Source organism: Pseudomyrmex gracilis, unplaced genomic scaffold (genome assembly GCF_002006095.1).
Source record: "Pseudomyrmex gracilis isolate BER0280 unplaced genomic scaffold, ASM200609v1 scaffold_261, whole genome shotgun sequence".
Taxonomy (NCBI): domain Eukaryota; kingdom Metazoa; phylum Arthropoda; class Insecta; order Hymenoptera; family Formicidae; genus Pseudomyrmex; species Pseudomyrmex gracilis.
In genome coordinates this window covers 173510-195244 of record NW_018020845.1, presented here as the reverse complement: position 1 = coordinate 195244, position 21735 = coordinate 173510, and the positions used below count along the sequence as shown (strand labels likewise).

At 31.6% G+C, this 21735-nt stretch overlaps 6 protein-coding genes across 11 annotated transcripts; 3 read left to right on the top strand and 3 right to left on the bottom strand.

Moving 5' to 3' along the window:
* The first annotated feature begins 165 nt into the window (after nt 1-165).
* Nucleotides 166-2487, top strand: LOC109859433 (protein arginine methyltransferase NDUFAF7 homolog, mitochondrial). 2 transcript variants are annotated; one of them, XM_020437700.1, is made up of 6 exons: nt 166-308; nt 499-657; nt 752-859; nt 933-1214; nt 1707-1823; nt 1903-2487. In XM_020437700.1, the coding sequence occupies exons 2-6, from the start codon at nt 547-549 to the stop codon at nt 2404-2406; spliced, it is 1122 nt and encodes a 373-aa protein (XP_020293289.1). In that variant the 5' UTR covers nt 166-308; nt 499-546; the 3' UTR covers nt 2407-2487. The 2 variants fall into 2 exon arrangements, with proteins under 2 accessions (XP_020293289.1, XP_020293288.1); XM_020437699.1 differs by having other exon boundaries at nt 166-657.
* On the bottom strand, nt 1513-4843 carry LOC109859432 (CWF19-like protein 2). Its single transcript, XM_020437698.1, has 7 exons — nt 4466-4843; nt 3774-4292; nt 3351-3701; nt 3089-3244; nt 2817-2999; nt 2546-2711; nt 1513-1607 (listed from the first exon to the last, which is right to left on the bottom strand). The coding sequence occupies exons 1-6, from the start codon at nt 4577-4579 to the stop codon at nt 2577-2579; spliced, it is 1458 nt and encodes a 485-aa protein (XP_020293287.1). The 5' UTR covers nt 4580-4843; the 3' UTR covers nt 1513-1607; nt 2546-2576.
* Nucleotides 4844-5143: 300 nt separating this feature from the next.
* LOC109859426 (protein NRDE2 homolog) lies at nt 5144-9559 on the bottom strand. The gene is made up of 10 exons (XM_020437689.1): nt 9270-9559; nt 8426-9084; nt 7942-8305; nt 7717-7863; nt 7274-7542; nt 6778-7106; nt 6155-6695; nt 5887-6036; nt 5596-5771; nt 5144-5457 (listed from the first exon to the last, which is right to left on the bottom strand). The coding sequence occupies exons 1-10, from the start codon at nt 9328-9330 to the stop codon at nt 5205-5207; spliced, it is 2949 nt and encodes a 982-aa protein (XP_020293278.1). The 5' UTR covers nt 9331-9559; the 3' UTR covers nt 5144-5204.
* Nucleotides 9560-9634: 75 nt separating this feature from the next.
* Nucleotides 9635-11642, top strand: LOC109859428 (CMP-sialic acid transporter 2). Of its 3 annotated transcripts, none has more exons than XM_020437690.1 (6): nt 9635-9991; nt 10160-10274; nt 10367-10413; nt 10543-10682; nt 10770-10913; nt 11007-11641. In XM_020437690.1, the coding sequence occupies exons 1-6, from the start codon at nt 9904-9906 to the stop codon at nt 11487-11489; spliced, it is 1017 nt and encodes a 338-aa protein (XP_020293279.1). In that variant the 5' UTR covers nt 9635-9903; the 3' UTR covers nt 11490-11641. The 3 variants fall into 3 exon arrangements, with proteins under 3 accessions (XP_020293279.1, XP_020293281.1, XP_020293280.1); XM_020437691.1 differs by having other exon boundaries at nt 9904-9991; nt 10104-10274; nt 11007-11642; XM_020437692.1 differs by lacking the exon at nt 10160-10274 and having other exon boundaries at nt 11007-11642.
* Nucleotides 11643-12444: 802 nt separating this feature from the next.
* On the top strand, nt 12445-16558 carry LOC109859440 (GRB2-associated-binding protein 2). Of its 3 annotated transcripts, none has more exons than XM_020437718.1 (8): nt 12445-12925; nt 13012-13250; nt 13809-13949; nt 14014-14194; nt 14586-14867; nt 14940-15656; nt 15729-15871; nt 15997-16558. In XM_020437718.1, exons 2-8 carry the CDS (start codon nt 13155-13157, stop codon nt 16240-16242), a joined length of 1806 nt encoding a protein of 601 aa, XP_020293307.1. In that variant the 5' UTR covers nt 12445-12925; nt 13012-13154; the 3' UTR covers nt 16243-16558. The 3 variants fall into 3 exon arrangements, with proteins under 3 accessions (XP_020293307.1, XP_020293309.1, XP_020293308.1); XM_020437720.1 differs by having other exon boundaries at nt 12448-12925; nt 13809-13937; XM_020437719.1 differs by lacking the exon at nt 12445-12925 and having other exon boundaries at nt 12937-13250.
* A 2193-nt stretch (nt 16559-18751) lies between these two features.
* On the bottom strand, nt 18752-21546 carry LOC109859407 (very-long-chain enoyl-CoA reductase). Its single transcript, XM_020437658.1, has 6 exons — nt 21319-21546; nt 20173-20346; nt 20032-20079; nt 19600-19910; nt 19096-19505; nt 18752-18942 (listed from the first exon to the last, which is right to left on the bottom strand). The coding sequence occupies exons 2-6, from the start codon at nt 20176-20178 to the stop codon at nt 18815-18817; spliced, it is 903 nt and encodes a 300-aa protein (XP_020293247.1). The 5' UTR covers nt 20179-20346; nt 21319-21546; the 3' UTR covers nt 18752-18814.
* Between the last annotated feature and the right edge of the window lie 189 nt (nt 21547-21735).

Here is a 21735-nt window from a genome sequence, read left to right as displayed (position 1 = left end):
CACACTTAAAGAAAGTGACCATTTAAACTCGTGCACATAGCACAGAATAGAACCGCACGCTGTGGACATAGTGCACCGACGTGTCGCTCGTGGACTGGCTGCGTAGTTTTAATGTGTACCACTCGTGGACATGCGCTAGTTTACGGGACGGAAAAGTGATTACACATTCTCTTGTGGACATGGTCGCTCTCAGGATTCTCTGACTGTACGCACCGCACATGGCTGGCATGGCGTATGGAATACTCTTTCAGTCCACGAGCCACAAATGCAACAAATTGGCATACATGGCTGGATAGCACTGTGTGATTGTGTGTGATTTGTTTCATATTTAAATATTTAAATATGATCAGAATTTCGCAATTATCACAAACTTTCATGAAAATAAACAATGTTAAAGCAAAAAATATTAGGATAAAGCAATATAATAACTTGATTTTAATTAAGATGTTATGTTCATCAAACTATTTAGATAAGAAAAAATCAGATCTTTATCGACAGTTGTATGCAAAAATATTGGCGTGTGGTCCCATAACACTTGCTGAATATATGAAAGCAGTTTTGACTCATCCCACCGTTGGATATTACATGACAAAAGATGTTTTTGGACATAGAGGTGATTTCATCACTTCTCCAGAAATTAGTCAACTTTTTGGCGAGGTTCAAGCATTTTTATTATAAATTTATCTTTTCCTATGTGTGTACAGTCATTAAGTTTAGAAATTTTAAACATATATTCACACATTATTGATAGATGTTAGCAATCTGGATAATTAATGAGTGGAGGAAAATTAGCAAAGATTCTATTCAGCTCGTAGAACTAGGTCCTGGAAGAGGTACTTTAACTAATGATATCTTACGGGTATGATTGTAATATTTCATTATTAATAAAATAAACATATGTAAACTTGTAAAAATAATAAGAACACTTGCAGGTATTTAAGAAGCTGAATCTTTTAGATAAAATATCAGTTCATTTAATTGAAATTAGTCCTATTTTATCTACAATTCAAGCAGAGAAATTATGCATAAAAAGCAGAAACTGTGAATCAGATATTAGTGAAGACAAAACTGGTTCTATTATGCATTATAAAGAAGGTGTTACAAAAGAGGGATTAAAGATATATTGGTATTATTCCATCAAAGATGTCCCGAAAAAGTTCAGTGTATTTATTGCACATGAGTTTTTTGATGCTTTACCAATACATAAATTCCAGGTATTAAATTTGAAATATTTATAGATATTTTGATAGTAAATTAAAGCTTGTCAATATCTCCTATCTTGAATTTTATGATTTCAAAACTGAGAAAAATAAAAAAAAATCACTTGAGAAATGATATAAAATTTTGTATATCTTATTTAAAAATAAACAAATAGTTTTGTGTCAATCGTCAGTAAAATTGAGTCAAAAACTTAAGCTTTTGCAGGTTTCACATACTAATTTGTATCGAATAAAAAAAACCATTTGATATATTTTACAATTGTACTCTGTTTACTTTAAGTGCACTTATATATAGAAGTATAGAGGTATTCTTTTAAGAGATAGAACTTTGAATATTTTTTTCTTTTAAAATCCTAAAATCTACGATGCGCTGCGAGACATCTTGAGCTGTAACAAACAAAAGTAAAAAAACAGATATAATAGATTGAATATGTTTTTGTGTATGATTAGTTTATTTTCTTACAAAACTTTTTTATTGGATTTTAGAAAACTGACAAAGGTTGGAGCGAAGTTTTAATAGATATAATACAGGGATCGAAAGAAGAAAAATTTCAATACGTACTTTCTCAAATACCGACACCTGCTTGTAAAACATATTTATCTGTAAGCATTTTATTTCTGTGTATTGTTATAGTTTTTACGTTCTATAAGTGAAAGATTAAATAAAATTAATATCTTTTAGCCAAGTGAAGAAAGGGATCACGTAGAAATAAGTCCAGAGTGTCTCGTAACAATAGACTACATGTCACAGTTTTTATGGGAATGTGGAGGATTTGCTCTTGTGATTGATTATGGCCATGAAAGAGAAAAAACTGATACATTTCGCGCATTTCGCCAACACAAATTACATGATCCTTTGTTAGATCCTGGTACTGCAGATTTAACTGCTGATGTTGACTTTCTGTCAATGAAAGAGATAGCAGAGAAAGATAATAGATCAATTGTATTTGGTCCAATAACACAAAGAGAGTTTTTAAAATGTCTTGGCATTGACTTACGATTGAAAATGATCTTACAAAATGCTTCTGTTATTCAGAAACAACAAATTAAATCAGGATATCATATGATAATTGACGAGGATAAAATGGGAAATTGTTTCAAAGTGTTAGTCTTTTTTCCTTCTATCCTAAAGAATTATTTAACAAAATGGCCAGTAGCAGGATTTACGAACGAAGTTAAATCTTGAATTGGCAATAATAAGAAAATTGATGTAAAAATATTACACTTTTATAGTTATTAAATATAAAATTAATATATATAAAATATAAATTAAATGTAGCATTTTATTACAATAGAAAAAAAACTATACATGATTATATACATACATGGTTTTTCTACAAATATATACTACATATTTTATGATTGTTCATCATAGTATTTTTTCCATAGTTTAGTAAACTCCAATACTTTTATTCTTTGCTCGTCAAAACTTTGTCGTTTTGATACTCGCCATACATTACAATCTAAATCTAACATTCCACCTATTATTTCCTAAAAAAAAGATTGAACAAAAATTCATTACAATACAAACTTTTACAGTTACATTAAAAAGATTGAAAATATGTAATTTACGAAAAATATTGATTGTACACCAACTTGAGCAAAATTCTTCGGAAACATTTTCTCATCTTCAATTATGTGTGCGTAACCAGGATGCGAAGCAAATTCTACCATAAAGTATGATAAACCATTTGGTACGGAATGACGTATATCCTTTAATTTCAACTCGATAAGTTTTTTGTTAAGAGACCATTCTGTTTCACATTCTAACAGAGCTTTCTACAAAAATAATCCAGACGATGTAAGACTTATAAAGTTTTAAGAAAATATTTAACTACTTTAGATCATATTGCATTATAATTCCATACCTTAAAATACATCGGTGCTGAGTAACCAATTTCTTTTGACACTGGGATACATTCTAGTTGCATATGTAAAAAATTATGGCGTTTTTTATATATTTCAAAAAATATCGGGTAAAGATCTTCATTCATGAACATTTCTGTTAACTTTTGTTTCATTTCCTATAAATAGTAGATTTATAAATTACATATAAATTTACATAGATTAAAAATAATCAGCTCTTAGTGAAATGTGTTTTATACATGTATGACAAAATATGCTTTATACCTTTAGTCTTTCCCATACATCTTTACTTAGTTGTAACTGACAAGCTACATGCTGTATAGGTGTTAATATACAATGACCAGTAGTCAAGGAGGTATAAGCAGGAAGGCTTAAGCAAATCATAGAATCCATTGAAATAATCATATGCTTTAACATAGTTTTCGAATCAGGACACCAATGACAATTATCTATATTTTTAGACAAGTTCTCATATTCTTTAATTGCATGACCAAGGTGCCATTTCTCTTGCTTTACTTTTGAGCTGGTTTGTGCTTTTTGATGCTCAGACATATCAGCATCCTCAGCAAGTTTTCTTGCGCGCTCCAATTGGATTTTAAGTTGACCTGCTAATTCCTATATAAATAACATTATTAATTCAAAAAAAAACAATAAAAAAATAATAATAATAAAATAATAATGACATACATCATCACCCATTAGCTCAGCTTTAATAATTTTTGCTCCTAATTTGTTCATATCTGTTTCTGTCAAACTTTCACTCATCTCACATATATTACTACTACTTTTTTGTACATCTATTTCTTTTAATTCAGATTCAAATTTTTCGTGGTCACATTTTGTTTCATTATCCTTATTTTTCTTCCACTTCTTTATATTACTACTAGATCTATATGTACTTTGTTGATAAGAATCATCATTATCGTTGGGTTTTTGATAGATTTGTTTTTGTTCCATACAATGTGATGAGTAAATAGACGTACTATGTTTTCCAATATACTCTTTACTTAGTAATTTACATTTAGACCTAGACCTAGACCTAGACCTAGACCTAGACCTAGATCTAGATCTAGATCTAGATCTTGAACTTCTTCTAGGACTAAAAATTTTATCTCTGTTATTTTTATCATTATAATATTTTTTATGTGATTTATCTTCTTTAGCACTTGATACTTTTTCTGTTATTGATTGTGTAGCTTCTAAAGACTAAAAAAAAATTAATAATGTATTAAAAAAGTTTAATAATTTATTAATTTATCAAAAGTATAATGTAAAAATATAAAAAATATATGTAAAATTACTACTACCTATATTATTAATCTTTATACAACAAAAACAGTGTATATTTTGCAAACATTATCTGTTTATAAGCTACTTACGTTACTAGACGATAATATAAACATCTTTTCTTTTTTATGTTTTTTATCAGCTTTTCTTGTTTTAGATTTGGATGGTTTGCTTAATTTCTCACTTATATCTTTGTTATGATCCATCTTATAACATGCAGTTCCGTAGTTGTCGAAGAGTAAGCTGATGATCGCAAGCAAATGATTCTATTCTATGTTGTAATGATTCAGTGAGCATAGAGAAGAAATCCGTACGTCAATTCTATATCCCGCGTCTATTTGTTAATTAAACTGTTTTTGTAAATTGGTGTAAGGCACCACACAAATGTCCAAAAAATATCTTCTACGCACCGTTAAAGGCCGCACGACCGTTTAAAGGCCGAAGCACAGACTTTTGCATAACGCATGAAACATAAGAGAATCAACCAATCGAAGCCTTCTAGAACAAAAAGTAGGGATGAAAATGGAAGGCTGGATTGGTTGATTTTCTTATGATGATGCGTTATGTCTGTGCTTCGGCCTTTAACGTGATTGATCCATTTTGTCCATGGACAAAATGCGTCCGATCTGGGCTTTAGTTCTTTTGTATTGTATACGAAAAACTTTCAATCTAAATTAATCGATTACAGTTTGAGAAAGAACTTTTAACGATAGTTTTTATGAAACAAAGACTTATAATCACTCATAGTGATTATATCTGTAAAATTATATATTACATTATATATTACATTTTTGTGTTTTCTTACAAGTAGATATAACAAATAAACATATATTATCCACGAAGAATATTCAATTCTTCAGGCGTGACATGCATTCTCAATTCTTTTTCGCGTATTATATCCTGAATCTGCGTAAGAAGTTGAGGCGCTACTTCGGCCGCATCTATGTAAATGCTTCTTGCCCAAGGACAGTGTGCTACACTCTCGTGATAAATTTCTTCTCCTTTTTTCTCGCACAAATTGTGTTCTCGAAGAAGAAGCATATACAGTCTCCATAAGAGTGGGCAATGTCTAGTCGATGGTATCCTACGACAAAAGTATAAATATATTACACTGTGTGTGTGCACAGTTACATACACACACATTTTTATAAAATATACATTATATATATATATAATATATATAATATATATTCTAATAAAAATTTATTTAAGTGACATTTACGTAGAAAGTGTTTGATGAAAGGATAATAATTTATTTAATGTAGCATTTATAGCATCTGTATGACCAAGTTTCATTAAAGAACTGATACGTTTGCGAGCAGCCAGACACATTGCCATAGCTCGCCATAACTCAATATTCGTATTTCTGCTATTGAATCTCCAAGTTGGTAATTCACTCTGCAACATTAATTACGTTATAAATTTAATTTTTTTTTTCTAAGTTAATATATCTATATCACACAATAAATTGTGCTATTCACTTAATTACAGAGTATTGAAATATTTCTCTTACCTCTATGTTAGCAAATACGGAAAGAGCATAAAAATTATTTGGATATATATTTAAAGCTTTACTCAATGTTTCTTTCAATGCAGTCTGTGAAGTTTTAGTTTTCTCGTAATGCAATTGCAAAATTGCAATTTGACTTTCATATAACATTTCCTGTAACATATAATAATTTTAAAATAATTAGTTTATTCTGAGATTAATTACAGTAAGTTATATACAGTAAGTATAATTAATTGTATACAAATACAATGACACAATAGTGAGATAATACCTGAGAATGAGAATAACGTTCAAAATGATCAATACAATTTGTCAGTATCTCGATAACAGGTTGAATATCGTCATCTCTGATGTACAAATAGTATGCACAGCATACAATCGCGTCACACTCCAAGTTCGATAAAAAGAAAATATCCTTTTTATTTTCATCATAAGGCGTTTGTAAAAACTCTTTTACACATGAACGAAGATAAGTTTCGACTAGCAAATTTGGATCTTCACTTTTGCCAGATATCATTTGACCAAAAACTTTTAATGCCCATTGTCTATGTGATTCATTGTACGTTCTAATATCAAGCAGACATTCAATGAATGTTCTGTACACGCTGAAAAGCGCTGCTCTTGTATTTAAATCAGTGATGGCAGAAGGGCACGTTCCTTGAGATTGAATGGCAGTCTCAAGAATATTCATGCAAGTGCTGAATCTGCCCATTTCCAATTCTATCAAAGCGTATTCTTTATAAAAATATAAGTTATTTCTATTTTCATCTTTTTTTAAAAACTCCTTTATTGTTGTCCTGAGTCTCTTTCTTCTGTAAAATGTGCATACAAATATAATTTATACAAAATAGCACCTCTCAATTACATTATATATATATAAAGAAAATTTCTTACTTGTTATCATATTTTAAGGGTTCATCTTTGCTTAAAAAAACCAATAGCCTTTCCAATCGTAACCACCAGACATATATACTTGTTCGTTGTAGCGATGGTAAACTTTCCGCAATTGTATGAAATATTTTACGTACAAAATCTAGATACGGTTCTTGCGCCGGATGAAACTTGAGATATTGAGGTCCTGATGTTAAACATCCTTGAAGAACATCCTTCAACATTTCTTTTCTCTGCTCGTGAGCAGTCATTTCGCCTATCATAGGACACATGAATGGAAGCAACACTTCTAGAGACTCAACTTCCCAATGAACTTCTTCCATTAATAACTCCTATATAAAAATGCGTAATTTGTTGTATTTGCTTTTAGTTTTTTAACTGTATTTATTTTATTTCTTGAACTGTGAATTTCGCATATATTTTAATTCTTCTTATTTTTATATGTAGTTGTAAATACTTCAAGCATCTACAACTATAGAATAAAAAAGATTTCACTTACTTTTATATAGTAATCTCTACAAGGTAGAAGTGGTACTTTTAGACATAAAAGAAAATAGATAGCCATTTGAAAATTTGAGTTACGAGAAAGAACTGGATGAACAAAGTCTGCTACATCTTCTGGTAAAATAAATCTTCGACTATCTCCCACTAAATCTAATTCTTCTCTGCTGACGCTAATCCAATGGCAATGCTCTCTTAAGGATTCTGTTCTTTGCCACAATTGATTGAGCGGTAAACGTGACATCAATATCATTTCTTCCATTTCAACTAGAAAACGATATTATTGTCTTACTAAAGCAATAGTTGTTTGGATACAACAATGCCATGAAACACAAGCCTTTTCTCTAATCCCTGTATTCTGTACAAACTACTTTAGCACTAGTGTAGCACAATATATTATATACACATAGGTGTTTAAAAGAGATAACGTTACGTACTTACTTAATTTCTTTTCATCTATAGATCCTTGAAATGATAAACTTTTCTTGTCTAAGTCCAGATTTAAATTCAGATTTAAACGTATTGTTTCGATCATTTGTTCCCATAATCCTGTATGTCTTAGAAAAGTTAAGCATTCATATATCATGTCTAAATAAAATGTACAAGTATTAAAAGTTAATACATATAATACGATGAAATTAAAATATTATTTAAATGTTAACTTACACAGCAGCTGTGCATCATAAACAGAAGCATTCATATGGGAATGCTTCCTTAGGACGTGGAAATATTTTGAATACAACTCCAACACACGTGGTACGCTACACATTGCAACTGAAGTTTGTGTGACCATCATAAAATGTTGCCATAACATAATATTGTCTGAATTTTTATGAACTAGTGTTTCTAATTCCTTAGAAAGTTCATCAGAAGGTGTTAATTCCATCATGCAATGTAACTTTACTTTTAATAATTCTTTGGAATCTTTATTTTTTTCTAGTGCCTTTTCCACAATAGATAACTTTTTCAATAATAATGATCGGTATATATTTTTAGCTAATTGATGTCTCTGATATTGAACCAAAGTATCCTATAAGTAAATATTTTAAGTTTTTTAAAATATAGTCACTAATAAATTTATTTTAATATCACTTTAGTTATTTTATGAACAAAACCAACATTATTAAATTAAAATTTATTTAATATATACCTGAAAGTCAATATATTGCAGCCAAAGTTTCACATTGTGCGGGTCCTCTTTTAAATGTTCATTATATTCTTGAATTTTATTTTTTTGTTCATCCTCTAAATTCTTACACCATGAAGATGAACTTTTACTTGTCTCTTCATCTCTTTTTGAAGTTTCTTTCCCTATGATTCCTTTACATCCTTTATCTTTTTTTTTCAATGCTTCAACAAGATCAATATTTTTTAAATAATATCTCTGAAATACATCTTTTTTAGGTTGTTTGTGATTGATAAAACCAATAGATCTTGTACTAATATCATAAAATGGTCTTGATCTTTTAGAATAATTTGTATCTATATTATTTCCTTTATCTCTGTGTTTATCTTCAAAGTATACATTCTTAACATCTTGTTCATATTCTGGCTTGTGTTTGCTTTCATGTACATGGTTTTTTTTTCTTTTCTTGTGTTTTTTATCAGTTCTCAGTTCCTTCTGCTTTGCGTGTGTCTTTGTATTTGAAGAAGTTGTGGTACACCAAACTTGACTTTGCACTTTAGACACATCATGTAAAGATCCACTTTCACTAGCGGAAGAATCCGAAGAAGAATAATCAAAAGATTTGCTGTGGCATGGTACTTTTGTGCAAAAACTTGAATTTGATAACCACTCGGTGGAAGCATCTAGAATGAAAAAAGAAACAAATAATTCATAAACTTTATATTACAAAATGTACTTAGTATAACAACATTAAAAAAAAACTTATAAAATGTTTATATTTACCGTAATATTTAATTTCACATAAAAATTCCTTTATCATCTAACGCTATTAGATAAGCACTACTCAACTGAAGAAATTTAAAATTACCTGCATTGCTGTGACTCGTTAATTCAGTTTTATCGCTCGAATAAGCTGGAAAAAGAGACATGATTCTATTTTATAAAAGTTACTATTTCTCCAACAGATTTTGAAGAATTTATGCTCCTTTAATGGTTAGATTAGGTTTAGTGCCAAAATAGCTCAGAAGACTAAGTTAGTCCACACGCCAATGTAGGAATTGTTTTTGTTGATAGACTTGTAACACCGAGGGCAGCGTCGATAGACATACAATAAAACAAAATAAACTGCGCGTTCCCTATCTTCTCCAAGCTGAGGAGAGACTTCGACTATATATACTCGGTTCAATGAGAGAATAGGACACTACTCGCGCATAGAAAAGGGAAAGTGGGGATACCGCCCCGCCGCTACTCGGTAGTCCTATCGTGTCCAATCGTACGTGTGCGATTATAGAACTCGCGCACTCTATCTAGTCTTTATATCTCTATGAATCTATCCGATGAGTGAATTTCTGAACGCAGCCATGTATTTCAATATTGGCAGTAAACATTGAAACGCAACCCTTACATTGATGTGCATTCGAGTGTATTCGTGATACGGTAGATGTCAATGATGAGACGATCAAAATTGTTTAAACCGCATTTGTTAAGGAAAAACTAAAAAAATGGGAGGAATAAATTGGAGCGAATTATTTCCAGGAAGATGGAGTCCTGTCATTTTCACTTCTTACATAGCTCTTTTTGTAAATCAAGGTACATTATGACAGTTTATGGTTATTTAATTTTGTTTTTTCTTATATTATTTAAAAAATATTATTTATATTAATTTACCTATTTTCTAAATCTGTATTTCTAAATGTTATAGTCATTACTCGTGGAAATATAATAACACAAAATAACACGCATAATGTTTTGTCACAGGTATTCTTGTGACATGGTCTCAGAAAAGTGGTTATTATGAATATAATATTGTAGCAGTTGTGTTGATGACAGAATTTTTAAAATTAATTATATCTACAGTACTTTACTGTAAAAAGTATGCAAGGCAATCGACACATTTAATTTCTACATCTTGTCATCTGAAATATTTCTAATATATAAATTTATTTATTTTGTTTTGATTTTCAGCAATAATATTCTAACTCTTTTCCACGAGATAAAGAAGTATAAAACAGGTAAGGGGTTTTTGATTGAGAAAAAATGAAATATTTTTGAAACTCATGTTGTAAACATCTGGCTTTTTGCAATTCAGATACAGAAGGAACTAAAAAAAAAAAATATATATATATTTTATTTTTTTTCAGTGCTGTTATTATACATGATACCAGCTTTTTTATATTGTTTATATAACAATCTAGCTTTTGTTAACTTAGCTAGATTTGATCCTACAAGTTATTATGTCTTGCTTCAACTTCGTGTTGTGTTAACAGGAATCATATTTCAGGTATGTAAGTTTTTGTGTGAAAATTATATTTACACTTATAATAACAACTAATATAATATTTATATAAAACTTGATTTTTCTGTTTAGGTTATTTTCAACAAAAAGCTATCTAGTATACAATGGTTCTCACTGTTGATTCTGACAGTAGGTTGTATGATAAAGCATTTTAATGTTCAAGTTCTTAATCAAGAATTTCATGTAAATATATCGTTGGGTTTTATTCTTATACAGGTAATACATAAAGTTTTTGTTGAGACTAAAAATGACTAAAATGTGTATGATCAAATTGTAAAAAATGTTTTTTTTTTTTTTTCATTTTTACAGACAACATGTTCTTGCTTAGCTGGTGTATATAACGAATATTTGCTTAAAAAGCAAGGTGCAGAGATCGACATTTTTGTACAAAATATATTTATGTATATTGACAGTATTATCTGCAATATTATAGCGATTATCTTATTAAGTACATTCGAAATCAATACATTTAGTAGCGTTAGTATCAATGCGTCTCTGCAACCAAAAGTAATATTAATTATGATAAATAATGCATTAGTTGGTATAATAACAAGTTTTTTTCTAAAAGCCTTAAACTCTATATTGAAAACCTTTGCTAGCGCGATGGAATTGATTTTTACAGCGGTGTTGTGTTGGATTTTGTTTGGCATACCTATTAACACAAATACTGTTATTTCTATAGCTATGGTAAGTTTTGCCGTTGTTATATATTCAAGAAATCCTGTACAAAATGCTCCGCTTAAAGAGAAAACACCAGAAAATTCAAGACTTTTGACGTCAAGCATAGTATAAATTTTTTTAAAACAATGTAGATGTTAAGGACAATTTACGAAAGCAATGTCTTTTATCATAATATTAAGTAATTTGTTTTTATGCGCAAATTGTGCAAGATACAAATTCATTTTTCTACATCACGTGTACGATATTAATATATATACAATGTATTAAATATTATTATCATATATATATATATATACATTATATATACACATATTCTTAAGTTAAAAAGATAACTTACGATAAATAAAACATGATTTTTAATAAAGTAAAAAAAGACTAAGGTTTGTGTTATGGGAAACGTTAAATACCATCATATATCTCGTATGTTTTCATTTATTTTTGATAAATTGACAAAATACATAAAGCGACAGTTATTCAATTGTTTTTAAATGTCATTTTTTTGACACCCCCATAACCGTACCTACGAGTTTTGCGGGTCACATTCTCTTTCTCTTCCAACTGTGTAGTTTGTTATACCTCTACCACGCGATACACGGCCGTCTTTCACAGCGGGTATGCCCATCTGTGTCGGAACTCGTGTTCAAAGTTCAAGCGTGACTAAAGGCCGAAGCAGAGACTTTTGCACAACCCATAAGACATAAGAAAATCAACCAATCCAGCTTTTTGTTTATCATCCCTGCTTCTTGTTCTAGAGAGCTTTGATTGGTTGATTCTAAATGGCCCATACGCCATCCTGAGACTGCGGTACACGTGATGAGATAAATATCGGCTGAAGGAGATCAGCCCAGAAAAAAATCTTTAGATGACGAGCGGATTCAGGACCGCCGGATTCGCAGCCCCTTAATTCAGCCCACGAGAGAGAGACTATACTCGGTTCAATGAGAGAATAGGACATTATTGGCAACATAGGGGAGGAAAAGCGGTCTCAAAGTGGGGATATCGCCCCGCCGCTACTCAGTGCCGTAAACATGGATGGAACACGTTCAGGCCCGAGTTTAGGGTTTCAGTGGATGAAATATACACCCGCCGAAGACCGTACGAGCGCTTGTACAGCACTGCGAAGTGGGCTTTCTGGGTAGGAGAGATGCGCAGAACGGACGCGTTTTCGTTCATGGGTGTCCTGTTATCTCGTTGAACCTTGTATACAGGGTCTCTACACGACATATACCTGCCTGCAGTGCTGGCAGTAAATTTGGAACACATCCAAGGAAGTAACGTTTATCTTGGCTAACGTTTGTTAATTAAGCGAACACCGTTCTTGTCGGTTTTTGTCTTGACATTTTGTTTAGCGCTGTAGGTGAAATAATGACGGTTTAATAAAGTAAAGGTTTAAAACCTCATTGCTCTCCGTCTCGTTATTCCCATGTCTATGGTTGTGGCTCGTTGGCGCTACTGGAGGGAAAGTTATTCCCCTTGCCCTCGGACCCTCGCGCCAATTCTGCGAATTCCTGTTGTCTATTGTACATGGGGCATTTATGTAGTTGTGAGTAAGTATAGTTTGTCTTTCATCTTATATACCCGATCTGGTGTTAAAGAGAATTTCTTGCATTTCTTAAACAATGTCCTCGAAAAGTTGAAAATAGGGAGTGATCGAAGGACGACCCGTTCTATACATTGCCACCGTCATCAAGCAAGAGAGTAAAAAGATAGTGTGTGTGTGTACGTATATGTGTAAAAAAAAAGAAAAGGAAACAGAGAAGAATAAGAGAAAAAGAAATGGAAGTGTTTAGAACGTCGTCTTCTACCACCTCTCAAGAGATTGTTTACGAAGGATGGCTCATCAAATCGCCACCCTTAAAATTCTGGAGAGCTGTGAGTATTTATATTTTTAAATCACAGAAAGCTTTTTAGTTTTATGTCTATCTGGTTTTGATCATTTAAAAAGTTGAGCATTGACTCATCTATCCCGAATAGAGGTTTGAAATTTATAGATTTTGAAGTAGCTTTTTTTTTTCTAATCTTTTATAGAAATCTCAAGCTTATCTTAGACAATAACAGTTTACTGTTTACTTATGCAATAAATGTACCGTGACCTAGAATAAAGTCCAAGCTGTGCTCTACAAGTGCTCTAAAGCATCTTTTTCTGTCTTTCTTTAAATTTCTGTCTGTATATAATAAAAAATAAAGATGGAATAATGCTTCTCAAAATATTTATTTAACATAGCTGAAAGTTCTATCGCAGACTTAATTTTACAAGTAAATTATACAAGGTTTTCTATATATTCAATTATATTAAAACTCATACTTTGAACAAAGAAATTTCAAGTAATATTTATATCAAATTTATGGTTAATAAAAATATTATAAATAATATAGTTAATTGTAAATACTTGAGTTTCAACACAAACTTTTTTGTTTTATAAACAATAGCGGTGGAGAAAACGGTGGTTTGCTCTTCGTCATAGTGGTGAGCTGCCTGGCCAGTACTTCTTGGAGTATTTCACGGACAAACAGTGTCGTAAACTTAAGGGTCGTATTGACTTGGATCAATGTGAACAGGTTTCTTGCAAGGTTTTTTATGATTATTCTATTCTTTCCTTTTTAACTATAAGTATTTATGAACAATGTGTTGCAGGTGGATGCTGGTCTTCGATTTGAAAACCGTAAACAGAAATATCAATATATGTTCAACGTTAAAACTCCTAAGAGAGTTTATTATTTAGTAGCCGAGAATGAAGGTGAAATGAACAAATGGGTAGATGCAGTATGTCAAGTATGCGGTCTAAAAGCTTACACTCAAGATGAGGAACAACAAAGAAAGTGACCAACTCTGATATCTTTTTTGTTATCTTATATGATCATATAAAATATATGATCATTTATAATATATATATATACAGGGTGTCTGAAAAATACCAAAAGGCGAAGCAAACAAGCGAATAGCATGTAACATAGTTTATTGAGATTAGCTAATCCACACACATCTACAGAGTTCGAATCGCTTTCCATGCGTTCATTGGTTCGCATTCATTGATTAATATCTCAACTATGGTGAATTTTGCAAACATGGCTTTTCTGTTCGGATTGATCCAATCTACCACATTTCGGTTGTATCAAAACTTTTCAGACATCCTGTACACACGCACACACACACACACGTATGTGTACATACATATAATTATATTAAAATGATACAAATCTTTTTAGTGTTTCAATATGAGTCTCAAGAATCTCCACCAACTTCGCCAACTAGTACGATCTCTGGTCCATATATTCCTATCAGCGAGTGCATTTCTGGTCGTCGACTTAATGATACTAACTTTCTGAGTTCGAACTTGGAACAAAGACCTGAACATTATGACGCTCCGAGAAGACTAGCACCTTCACCTCCACGATCACCCACCACGACGGACGCCGAGAGCGTCTTTACTGATGACGAATGGTCAACGCCTGTATCTAACGCGACATGGAACACATTACCTTCCACGGGTAAATGTTTAACGCATGCTTTGATCTGTATTTTTGCGTATCTTTAAAATTTGTTAACAAAATCATTTACAGGAAGTGATATACGGTCATCTCGTAGTTTACGCGATAATGAAATATGCTCTTGGAGTATAAGAAAACGTTTCGGCAAATTAAAAATCAATTCCTCGATGTCGCCAAATATAGAGAAGATACCAGCACCTCCTAGACCGCCAAAACCGCCTCGTATGTTATCTGAGAGCTCTAGTCACAATTATCTAAATTTAGATGGTGCTATTGAGAGTTCGAAACCGACTACTCCTGCAACGCCAGTGCCACCAACGCTTATTAACACAATGACGACGGGTGTTGTAACTGACGAATCATATGACTTCCCCAGATCTCATCAACCTCAAGCATTGCAAACAGTCGAGAGCAGCACGGAAGTTGATGAATCGTCGAAGCATTTGTACTCAAACGCCGCGCCGAGTACTGTTAACGAGGAGAATGTGTTTCGATACGACTTCCAGGAGGACGAGTCGCCGAGTTTGCATTCTGAAAACTCGGTCACCGCGACTTACGTGAATCTACAGTTTCCTCTTAGCCGTGCTTGCTTGAGCACGATGCCTCCGCCGATGGTACATAGAGAACTGAAACCAGGTAGAAAAATTAGCGACTCGACGTCAATTCTCAACAACGACCAAGTTCCGAATCCAACAGTGCACGAAGCGAACTCTACTGAATGCTCTTCGATCAAACCGCCGAGCATTAATAGAAAGTTGAAACCACCGTTAAATAGATCGCCAGTGGACGGTAAGCTATACAATTTTTATAAATAAACACATAATGAAAACAATCGCGTAATAATTTGTAATAATCGTGTAGCACTCCATCTACAATTAGCAACACCTCCTGGAAGAGGAAAAATGCGAGCGGCGCCAAGTCCTACGCCTCCGACACATATAATTCCGTCACGTCATCTTTCGACATCGGACGAAGACAATAACGCATTCGAGGAAAAAGAAGAAGTTTGTAGACTAATTTGAAAAAATATCTCATTAAACTGTTGTGCGTGCGTGCGTGCGTGCGTGCGTGCGTGACGTACACACAAGTGCATGACTTTATTAATCTTACATGTAATTTTGATTTATAGATATACTTTTATCAAGACCGCAATACATTTGTTCCTGCGTCTAATCGTCGACTGGTGGTGCTGCAATATTTGGATCTCGATTTGGATAAGACAGAGAGCTTCAATTCTTCGACGTTACCACCGGCGCAATCAGCGCCAAGTACAACGGTATACAAAACCGTTGACTTTTTGAAGACTGAGGCTTTTAATCGTACTCGACAACGAGTAGAAGAGGAAAGAAAACTATGTTCGGACGAATTAGCATAGAGAATTTACCATAGGTGTTACCATATATGTGGATTATATATTCAATGTTGACTAGATTAAGAAGTTTAATTAATTTTTTTGTTGTTGCTATGTTATATAGATGAAATATGAAAAATCGATCAATTTTTCATATTTTAAACTTTTTTTAATACGATCTTGATTGATGGTACCAATTTGTCAAGTTGTCATTCACATTGCGATATATTACGGATATATGCGCGCGTCTCACCAAACTGATTCTAAATAAACATTTTAATCAAACACGTTTTAACAAATAATTTTATTAATTATCATTGTATGTGAAAAAAAAAAAAAATAGAGAAAACATATACTAAATAAATAATAACTCGTTATAATATATTTATATAATATATATGTATATATACGTGATATACATATTAACTCTATTGCAACTCTATTATATGTTATATACGTGATAGTTATTATTTATTTGTATATCTTTTGTAATTTCATTTCTAGTTTTATATCACACGTGATAGTTATATATACAAATATGTCCGTAATTTTCATAGAACAATAAACAATCTTATGTTGTGTTATTTCAGCCATATTTTTTTTCTTTTTTTTTTTAACACTGCAAGCCAATATACCAGTTGTACCGAAAAGATTAAATATTTAATGTATTAGAGATGTATACACTGTAAATATATACGAAGATATAAAGTATCTCACTTAACCAAAAGATTGCAATAACAAACGTAGTACTTACTGAAAGACAAAATCTTTTGCAATCTTTTTTATTTATTTATTTTTTTTTATACTACGATCATTGGTACGCTTCACAAATTGGCTATGCAGACACAATCGGATATCAAAGCGTTATATAGCAATATAAACGGATCACACAAATCTAACATAATAATAATAAAAGTAAAACAAGACATAAGAGCGCGATAAAAACAACAAAACGATCACTAAATCAAACAAGTCTCAGTAATCGAAAAAGATTTATCTTACAAAAAGATAACTACAGATCGAAAAGACTTTACTTATAGTATTATTTTGTAAAAATTTTTATACTTTTTTGAGTACAAAAGTATGGTATCTTACGTACACTTTTTTACGTAAACACCACACACTCAAGATATTTTTATCATCAAAAACAATAATAAATTCTTAATATTATATTTCTTTTGTATCTTGTTTATCGTTACACAAGTAAAATATTTTTTATATTATCACAATGCGATGTATTAAAAAAGAATAAAAAATTTTCCGTTAGCGTTACGCGTTACGCGTAACTTACAGCTTTCAATCACCAGATCAAGCAAAATTTACAAATGTGTAAAATGCTTTTATTACGCATCACACAATTACAAACCGTACCGAATCGAACAATCAGAGTTTTAAGACAGTAATCGCGTATAGAATCGATTTCTCGCCAACTCTTCCAAATTTAAACCACGTATTAAGCAAAACGTTTTGCAAACGCTCGTGAAACTTTTAAATGTTTGACCGTCCCAAAATTGAGATAATTGCAATTAAAAAAATGACATTTTTTTTTACATGTGTTATACGCGTAAACCTATTCAAAAATGCACGTTTTAAACTGCGTTCAGTTTCGCACATATGCATGCATTTACATATAAGTCACGTGTACTATAGATAAATGCGCGCATATGCGTGAAAATGGAACGCAGTTTTAAAGCACCTTTTCATATTTGTAACATGCTGCGGCAGCAAAGCATCACGTGACTCAAATTGTTTATAGAACTGTTTTCGCTATTATACTTAATTCGATGCCATTCTCTGCGTTAAGTTGATAGAATTTCATGTAGTATTATTGCACATAAAATTTTAACATAACGCAGAGAATGGCATTGAGTGAGATATAGACTGCCCGAACGCAATTATAAACGATGAATGTTTACATAGTCGCAAAACGGATTTGGACGTTCGATATATAAATTCAAACAGAAAAATTATCTAGAACGGAGACTATAATATCTCTAAGCACAATTGTCCTAAGATCGTCCGCTGATACTTAATAAAGATTTGAAAAAAAAAAAGATAGATTTGAAGAAAATGGAAAAAAATCCATTCTAGGAGTGAACGTTTTAACAAAAGAATCACAAAGAGTCTAACAAAACATTTTACACATGAAAAGTATTCTAGGATTAACTCAAGGAGATAAGAATCTTTAAAACATTAAAAATGTTAGAACAAGCGTCGCGGATATGAAGAATTATATAGGAGAAATATATAACACAAATAAAAGAATATCAGCAGATTACTTTAATAAAAAAAAAAGATATTAGACGTTAGAGTTGAAAGCAAAATTGCTTGCAAAGAGATAAAACAGAATCTAAGTTTGTATTGAGAATAAATGTGTAATTTTTAGTCAGTTTTTTGCGGATATACGAATTAAGCGTTATAAAAATATATATCTTTTACTTATATTATTTATTATATTGATAGTTGTCAAAACAAAAATACACATCCGAAGAAAATGCAATAACAAAAAATATATAAATTACCCAGAATTACCAGTAGTTGGAAAAATATTGTACATATCCTTGCACACGTACACACACACATATATATATATTATTTAAATAATAAACGGAATAATGGCTTTTCGATTTTTTGGATAGTGCGAGAATTCTTTCTTGTATGCCTTGTGTTTAGTCAATGCCCACACGGTCATTTGATATGCACCGGCAAACGTAAAGAGACCAGCTGAAAAAGAAAACAAAATTTGGTAGTAATTAATTTATTGACTGTTTACGTGTACATTTTTAATGTCAAGAAACAAGAACTTGAATATATGAAGTGTTTCTCTCTCTCTGCGCGCACGTGTGTGCGTGTGTGTGGGCGCATGTGTGTACGTACCTGGCAAACATGAAGTCATTACAGTGAATCCAATCCAACTGCCTACTTCGTACGTATAATTGGGACAAGAGACAAAATTGAAAAGAGCAGTAAAAAGATTACCAGTTGGCATAGGAACTTTCCTGACTGTAGTGCCTGCCGGTCTCAAATTTCTGAGCGCTAAATGAATACTGAGATTACCCAGCTCGCAAAACACAAATATCATTGCTCCAATGTAAAACTGGAGTGGATTAGGAGCTGTATATAATGGATGATTTATATGATATGCTACATACATAGTAAAGAGCCAATAATATGAGCAATTTTTAAATAAGTTACGCAATGGCATTGTTGCATGACTGAAACGGTGAACAAATAGAGTTTCTAGAAGACGTTTTGCATAATGTATTGTCCAACTTATTGCTGCCCAGCTAAAAAAAAATTATTTGTTATACGAGATACTTTATATGGTAGAGAAAAAATGTTATTTCTACAATCAGAGAATTAAATACCAAAATAACTTACTTAGCTACGTAGTGAAAATTGTTGGTATTAACATTTCCGTAAAAGAACCACGGTCGTTGATACAACCACAGATATACTGCCAAGGGTCCTGCATATTCTATCAGAAATACTGTTTTCCATCCGATCTGAGGGCCAAGATCTTTGTAATATAATTTTTCACCTCCTTTCAGTGACAAAGATTTAATTGTTTCTGAATCAGACAGTGCTTTTCCTTTAGCTTCCAATCTTAAACTCTGTCTTTGAACATAAGGCGCCACTTTTAATTTATGCAATTGTTGTTTTATTTCTCCTATTGTAATAGTTGGATGTACCTGTGAGAAAAGAAATATCACATTATAAAATTTTATTGTAAATTATATTCACATATGTACATATACATATACATATGTGTATCTATGCATTAATTAATCATTTCTAGTTTTTTTTACTCACATTTATATTAGCTAATGGCTTCGAGCTTTTTGCTGATACAATTTCAATCTAAAAAAAAGTAGAAAGTATAAAATCTTATGATTGAATTTTATTAGATGTTTTATGTCACTTATATATAATAACATTGTACCAACTGTTTACCTCCATTATTTTCTTAATTGCGTATTTTGCGTTAAACACTTAAGTTTCTTATGTAGCTATCAGTACATAAATGTACGCTGTCACAATCTTGTTACCAAGTAGAATGTGGTGGATATACAGAGTTGCGACACTTTTCTCTGTGTATGCGCAGCGATATCAGCGTCAGGAAGGTACCTTTGTATGAATAAAAAGCGAGGCCAGTGTGTTTCTACTACTTCAATTCTTCATTATCTCTATTTCATTGTCTCTACTACTTCAATAGTAGCCAAGAATTGAATGTTTCATCGGCTTCAAGCGCGTAACTCAGTTTACAACAACATATTTTTCTATTGCATGCGGTGTAAATTATTTTATTTCTTGTAGAATGAGAGAATTCGTTCATCCTTTCAATATTTTTTCATCTAACTACGCGTGACTGAAAAAGTTTTAGTCTTTTTTTTCTTATAGTCTACCTGTGAGTCTATTGTACATCAAACAAAAATATACACAAATATCTATTTTGTCTTCATTTTCATTTGTAACTGAGAGTCCGCTAAGTTGCATCATTTTACGTGTACGTTCCTGTAGTTTCTGTCATAATGTTGCGCATGCGCAAACAATGTCTTATTTGTATTATATTAGCATTTCTTCTTTTTTCTCTCTCTCTTTCTATCTATCTATCTATCTATCTCTTTCTTACACACAGCAGAGAGAACAAGTTTTTTAAATTGATTTTTAATCAAAGTATTAAAGTATCAAGTATTAAAGTTTAAAATACTTGTGCCTCAATTTATAGCATATTAAGTTACACAAGCGAGTTTCTTGAATAACTTATAGATTAATTGCATTGTGCATGAATTGCAGATTTGCTCTGTAAAAAGTCAATTAATTCATCGACGAATTAATTGGCTTTAAAAACCTCACGCTTATATTATTGCAAAAAAAAAAAAAAAAAAAAACAAAAGTTTATACAAATTTACAACTCAAGCAAAAAAAGTATTAATGATTTTTTGCGCATACATATACAGCATTAAAGCTGAACGTTAGAATAAATTCATTTTAGTATGTATATATGTAACTATGACATTTGCATTGTGCGTATATAAATTTTGCGGAAGAATGACATGACCATTTTTTTTGCTTTAACCATGAAGAAAAGTTGCTTACGCAAACATCTTCGTATTTCATTTACGGTACTTCCACTTTTTGTTCGAACAGCACAATTCTCACAACATATATAACGATATAATCCACACAGAACAGAAATTCTATTAGACGTCTATTAGATATATCGCATGAAGCTATTGACTAACAATAGACGTCTAATGGAACTTTTGTTCTGTGTCGAATTATATAAATTTATAAACGGGAGCCTTTCAGCTACGTATACAGACGACACTGTGTGCAACACAGTGTGTCCACTCAGGCGCGTTTTTAAGACTGGTAAAACTTCGGTGCAAGGACAAAGATGAGAGGGCCCTTTAATTAATAATAATAATAATAATAATAATAATAGTAATAATAATAATTATTATTATCATTATTATTATTATTGTTATTATTATTTATTTAAGGCAATTGGAC

Bases quoted from the DNA above. Each gene is read 5' to 3' on its own strand.
- LOC109859428 (XM_020437690.1), top strand. From the start codon at position 9,904: ATGGGAGGAATAAATTGGAGCGAATTATTTCCAGGAAGATGGAGTCCT. The intron at 9,992-10,159 runs GTACATTATGAC...GTTTTGTCACAG, and splicing joins AGCTCTTTTTGTAAATCAAG to GTATTCTTGTGACATGGTCT. The intron at 10,275-10,366 runs GTATGCAAGGCA...TTTGATTTTCAG, and splicing joins ACAGTACTTTACTGTAAAAA to CAATAATATTCTAACTCTTT.
- LOC109859440 (XM_020437718.1), top strand. From the start codon at position 13,155: ATGGAAGTGTTTAGAACGTCGTCTTCTACCACCTCTCAAGAGATTGTT. The intron at 13,950-14,013 runs GTTTTTTATGAT...AATGTGTTGCAG, and splicing joins GTGAACAGGTTTCTTGCAAG to GTGGATGCTGGTCTTCGATT. The intron at 15,872-15,996 runs GTTTGTAGACTA...TTTGATTTATAG, and splicing joins CATTCGAGGAAAAAGAAGAA to ATATACTTTTATCAAGACCG.
- LOC109859426 (XM_020437689.1), bottom strand. From the start codon at position 9,330: ATGTCTCTTTTTCCAGCTTATTCGAGCGATAAAACTGAATTAACGAGT. The intron at 8,306-8,425 runs GTATATATTAAA...ATTTACTTATAG, and splicing joins TGCAATATATTGACTTTCAG to GATACTTTGGTTCAATATCA. The intron at 7,864-7,941 runs GTAAGTTAACAT...CATTTTATTTAG, and splicing joins TTATGATGCACAGCTGCTGT to ACATGATATATGAATGCTTA.
- LOC109859433 (XM_020437699.1), top strand. From the start codon at position 343: ATGATCAGAATTTCGCAATTATCACAAACTTTCATGAAAATAAACAAT. The intron at 658-751 runs GTTCAAGCATTT...CATTATTGATAG, and splicing joins TTAGTCAACTTTTTGGCGAG to ATGTTAGCAATCTGGATAAT. The intron at 1,215-1,706 runs GTATTAAATTTG...ATTGGATTTTAG, and splicing joins TACCAATACATAAATTCCAG to AAAACTGACAAAGGTTGGAG.
- LOC109859432 (XM_020437698.1), bottom strand. From the start codon at position 4,579: ATGGATCATAACAAAGATATAAGTGAGAAATTAAGCAAACCATCCAAA. The intron at 4,293-4,465 runs GTAAGTAGCTTA...ATTTTTTTTTAG, and splicing joins TTATATTATCGTCTAGTAAC to TCTTTAGAAGCTACACAATC. The intron at 3,702-3,773 runs GTATGTCATTAT...TTATTTATATAG, and splicing joins CTGAGCTAATGGGTGATGAT to GAATTAGCAGGTCAACTTAA.
- LOC109859407 (XM_020437658.1), bottom strand. The intron at 19,506-19,599 runs GTAAGTTATTTT...ATTTTTTTTTAG, and splicing joins AATTTTCACTACGTAGCTAA to CTGGGCAGCAATAAGTTGGA. The intron at 18,943-19,095 runs GTACGTACACAC...TTTCTTTTTCAG, and splicing joins AATGACTTCATGTTTGCCAG to CTGGTCTCTTTACGTTTGCC.